The sequence below is a fragment of the Melanostigma gelatinosum genome (assembly GCF_949748355.1).
Source record: "Melanostigma gelatinosum genome assembly, chromosome: 24".
Taxonomy (NCBI): domain Eukaryota; kingdom Metazoa; phylum Chordata; class Actinopteri; order Perciformes; family Zoarcidae; genus Melanostigma; species Melanostigma gelatinosum.
Window position 1 is genome coordinate 3,537,100 of NC_136657.1, and position 5,180 is coordinate 3,542,279.

A 5,180-nucleotide genomic window follows, 5' to 3' on the forward strand; every position below is an offset into this window, starting at 1 on the left:
GATCTCCCGCCTTGAAAGGCTCCCATAGCACAAAGGAAGTCATTATCCTGTAATTATGGATGGTTAAGAGGAAGATTGACAAAGAAAAAACACACCCTGGCAGGGAAGTGTCAGCATTTATACATATACGCCTGCGATGAAACTTTCTTATACCTGTTTGTTTGTGTTTCCTGTCGCCGCGTCACATCCCTTGCAGCTGAAAAGGAACATCTGGAAGGCATTATGAATCACGGCTGTTCAATGTGGGTGGCATTTCAGAGAGCTAAATTGTCTTCATCCTTTGTGCCACCCTTGGCGTCCCATAAAGGTTGGTTGAAAAAGAAAAGAAACAGCATTCATATCTTTGACTCGGACAAATGTGGTTGAAAAATATCTTTAATGATCATTTTGTCAGAGCCCATGTTATTCTTGAATGAGCACCATCTCTTGTCAGGGGGACTGTTTACGGTGGCTGATGGTCTCAGCCCACCAGGAGCCTTTTCAGAGCAGTAACTTAACGTTTTAATTGTCAGTTTTATGACTGTTTTTAAATCCCTACAGGTTAGCACAAGTGGCGTTTTTATGATTGCCAGCACAGAGGGAGGTGTGTGGTGGTCTGCCACTGTCCAACTGTGCAACTTTGGCTGATGACCCATTTCTCCCCCAAAGCACAGCTCTGACCTGCATAAGGGCCTCTGACAAAACGACTCTAATCTAATCAGGTGTGTGTCCTTGCTGTTGTTTTTGGACATGACACTTGTGTGTTAATTGGAACGAGTTTTCGCCTCACCGCATCCCTGACACTCTGGGACAGATTTGAACCTTTTACCAGGAAAGTAGGGCGGCTCGTTTTCGTCCAGTCCCTGGAAAATAGCCGACGTGTCGGCACACAGGTGTGAAGCGGCCCGCCGCTCCGCCCCGGGCTCATCACAGTCCGGTTCCGCTCTCATCTCTATGGAGGTCGTGATGTGACAGCAGCACGCGAAGCAGCAGGGGGCACTCGCGCACATTAAACACACGCACGGGCTCTTATCTAAATTGATAGAATCATTCATTTGTAAAGCAATTCATCAATTTATCTGAATTATTTCAAAATATTTTCAAATAATTGCCAATTAGAGTCTTCGCTCAGACGTCTTTTATTCCATACGGCTGACTTCATACTGGTTCTCTCTCTCTCTCTCTCTCTCTCTCTCTCTCTCTCTCTCTCTCTCTCTCTCTCTCTCTCTCTCTCTCTCTCTCTCTCTCTCTCTCTCTCTCTCTCTCTCAGCGTAAACCTCAACAGGGTAGTTTGAGCAAACGGGGGGAGGGTGGGGGTGGAATAAAAAGCCTCAGCAGCCAGTCAGAGAGGTGTGGGAACAGGACGGAACAGCGGCAGGAAAGACGCGCACACGTGGAGGAAATCACAAGCAGCAGTCGGTTCATGTCATAAGTGGGTGGCACAGCAATGCTCCCGGAGGAGCCACATCGGTGACTGGGAAGACGCGCTTTTTGTTATCTTCTGCCATTGATTTCGAAAATCACAGCAGAGCCCGGAAAGTGGGCGCACGGGGAGAGAAAGGGTGATGGAAAACCTCTGGAGGACGAGGGCGCAGGCGGTGCGATGGAAGTTGCTGAGGAACTCGCTGCTGCTTTGTTTACTCACCGGTGAGTTTCACAATCGGTTCACTATTCCACCTTTCCGAGCAGCCACGTGTTTACAGTGCATGCTGTATGTTGTACAAATGACGTGACGCCTCCAGATGTGCTGCTGCGGGAGTGTTGGGGAAGTCAAGAAAATCCCCCTTTTTCAGTTCAGTTTCGCGGTTTCCTCCAAATTAAGCACAATCCGAACCAAATCTGCGGTAGTGTGTGTGTGTGTGTGTGTGTTAAATAAGGGGTGGGGGGTGGAAGGACTCTGCAATTGTCTCCAAGCTTGTGGAGAGACAGGAGCCAGGACCCCCGAGGACCACCCATGAAGAGCCAGAGGCCTGCTGGTGGGACCTCCTGTGGGCATTTACATGGAAATATCGCAGCTTTTCTGCATCCCCACTTCACACAGGACTTTTGTTGTTGTTGAGAAAAGCATCCTCCTGCACTAATTGAAAGGCAGAACTCTCCTGGAAACGTGCATATCTGCCTCCAGGCGCACATCATTCGAGTGTGAGTGACTGCTGAGGGAAAGCAGATATTCAGCAAAGGAACACACACACACACACACACACACACACACACACACACACACACACAGCGCTTGGTTCAGCCGGCAAATGGAGAAAATAAATCAAAGCATGTCGACCATTACCTGAGTGAAATGCTGCACGCCTGTCACATGGCAACGGGGGTTTGTCGGCACGTTATTGAACACACAGTGTTTGTATTTGGGTTCCTGACCCGACAGAGGTGGCTGCTTTAATTGGAACCAAACCCCAGGGCCCCGTGTGTTCGTTACCCTGATCGGTTTCTATTCTTATTGCAGTTTCTTTTCTTTTTAAAGCGACCGAGTGTTTTTTCCAGTTGTCTGAGTGCATCATAAATGGCCTGTCCTCGCGCTTTTCAAACCGGCCTTTGAAGGGATAAATATAGGCTGAGGTTGTGTGCTTTTGAGGTTAGTTCATGAAAAAAGGTAGAGTTAATTTGTCATCAAGGAAAAGGTTGAAACATCCCAGATGAAAAGACAAGAGCTTCTTTTTATTATAAGTGGACACTTACGACTTTTAAAAATTGTATTATTCTACCAGCATTCGGGGAATTGCCGGTGATTTCCGGTAACACAAAATTCGACACCGTGCATTAGCGGCTTCTAAAAGTGTGTGTGTGTGTGTGTGTGTGTGTGTGTGTGTGTGTGTGTGTTGCAGGCAGCAGTGAAGCCCAGTGTGAAGGCTGCATGGAGTACTGCTGCAATGGATCGCCGCCTTTCTGCTGCTCCTACTACGCCTACGTGGGGGACGTCCTCTCGTGAGTCAAAACACACACACACACACACACACACACACACACACACACTGTCTGTCTGCACACACGCCTAAAGGTTTGGTGCAGTTCTGGCTCGAGCGAGACATAAAGACTCAGACACACACCAGCTGTTTTTAAACATGCTAGAAGACCCTTCAGAGGATCTCACCTCTGACCTTTGCCTGCGCTGATCGGGTGGCTCACAGTTTTTGTGTGTGTGTGTGTGTTCCAGGGGCACGGCCATCTCCGGCATCGTGTTCGGCGTGGTGTTTCTGATGGGGGCGGTGGCGGCCCTGATCCTGTGTGTGTGCATGTGCGTGAAGGAAGGACGGGGCGCGCGGGTCGGCGTGTTCAGCACCTCCTACATCAACACCGTGACCCAGGGCTACCCAGGTCAGTCTGCAGGGGGTCACACCCACACACAAACACACACTTTTTTTTAAAAAGATCTGGATGAGCCCCAAGGATTTATTTCAATCGTTACACCTTTTAAAATACAGGACCACGACACAGATAGTGGCCCCATCATGATGATTAACCAGAGTGGTCCATTTTGCTTTGTGACACCTCATCTCCCGTCCTCAGGCGACCAGATATGAAAAGCAAACAGCAGAAAGGTGTGTACCGTGTCACGGGACCCACCTCGGCCTCGAGCACAATTCCTGTCGAGCAACACAAAGAGAGCGCTGATTCTTTTCAGAATAAAAAAAAAAAAAAAACAAGCCTTCACACCGCTCCATTACAGCATACGCCCCAAATTCCCCGTCAGCATCCATCTTGCCCCACACACACTTTCACCGCTTCCCGCCTGTGACACCCTGTTCCCGTTTCGGTCCATCTTTTCTTTCATCTCTGCTGCTCTGATGTTTCAGTGAATCATGCAAGTTCCCCCGGTGAGACTGATGCATTGTGTTCAAGCAAAGGACTTTTTGGCTGCCATATTTTTGATCTCTTAATAATCAAAGTCTCTTCTACCAGAAGGTGCAGTTTCTCGGTTTAACCACAAGAGGGTGCAACAGTCCCATCAAACTCCTTGTAAAATGGGGGCCAGTTTCCTCCCTGCCTTTTTGTAATTATGGAGGAACTAAATGCTTTCTACCTGCTGGACTTTATTCACGTCTCTTTCTCGACCTCAGGTCCTCCACCTCCATACACCTACGACGACGAGATGTACCCTCCGTCGCTGCACCCCCCGCCGTACACCCCAACTCAGCCTCGGCCGGCCAGCTGCTCGCCGCCTCCTCCGTACCCCGGCTGCACCCGCAAGTGAACCCCTGCAGCACGGATCATCTACCGGCCAGCTCAGAGGAGGCTCTCGTGGCTGTGCATCTCTGGCCTCGAACGGATGGGGGTGGGGGTCAGGGGGGGTTAAAGACAATTTCAGGGTGGCCCAGTGCAATATTGTTTAGCAAGGCAGAAAATCCCAGCTACATGCCTGTAAGGTGTGTAAATGTCCTGCTGGAGTCTGTGCACGTCAAAGGCCACTTTGACGGAGGTTGAAGACCACTTTGGTCAGCGCGGGAGGGGAACCTCACGCCACCGGAGGACAAAAGTCTTTCCAGGACACAGTGTGGACAATGCTTTTATGGACTTGATTCATGTCTGAGGTGGAAGTTCATGATCAAAGCTGTTTCAAACCATTCATTCACCAGTCATGTGTGGACACAAAGACTTGGACATAATGCCTTTGAACTGACTTTAAAAGGGACTGGGTTGTTACAGTTTTTCTTCTTCTTTTTTTTTTATTGTGAAAAATGTGAAAACGGAAGATGGGGGGGGGGGTCACATCCTGTGCATTTGTTTTGCCTTTGCTAGATTCTTCAATTGTGAAGCAATTATTTTTTTTTTATTTCAGTTGGAGGCTAATTAAGGTTTGTAATTAAAAGGGAACTGACCTCACTGTGCTATGACTGTGAATGACAGAAAGGATTTAGCTGTAACATGTGTCTGGTTCATTCTTTAATTTCCCAATGGCTTTGTTGTAAATAAAAGATGTGATTAAAATGGATGTATTTTTTTTTTTTTTTTTAAATAATGACGTCTACGGTCATTTCTTCATATGAACGATCAATAATGAGCGCGCATGTGTGCACGTGCGTTGGCCATATAGGTGGTGGGGGGGTCTGTGCATAAAAACTGGAATGTCTGCGCGCGACGCGGTTTATGTAGTCTACATGCGCGTGAGTCAGATAAGAGTCCCTGAGCTCACAAAAGAGATCAAAATGTGTGCACGTGCGTCAGAAAGATAGCGCGTGTGAGGGATAGAC

The 5,180-nt window shown here is 48.4% G+C and overlaps 1 protein-coding gene across 1 annotated transcript; it reads left to right on the top strand.

Moving 5' to 3' along the window:
• Positions 1-1,524: 1,524 nt before the first annotated feature.
• Positions 1,525-4,183, top strand: cyyr1 (cysteine/tyrosine-rich 1; the record flags this gene model as incomplete). The annotated part of the gene is made up of 4 exons (XM_079296253.1): positions 1,525-1,626; positions 2,817-2,916; positions 3,146-3,306; positions 4,050-4,183. The coding sequence occupies exons 1-4, from the start codon at positions 1,545-1,547 to the stop codon at positions 4,181-4,183; spliced, it is 477 nt and encodes a 158-aa protein (XP_079152379.1). The 5' UTR covers positions 1,525-1,544.
• Between the last annotated feature and the right edge of the window lie 997 nt (positions 4,184-5,180).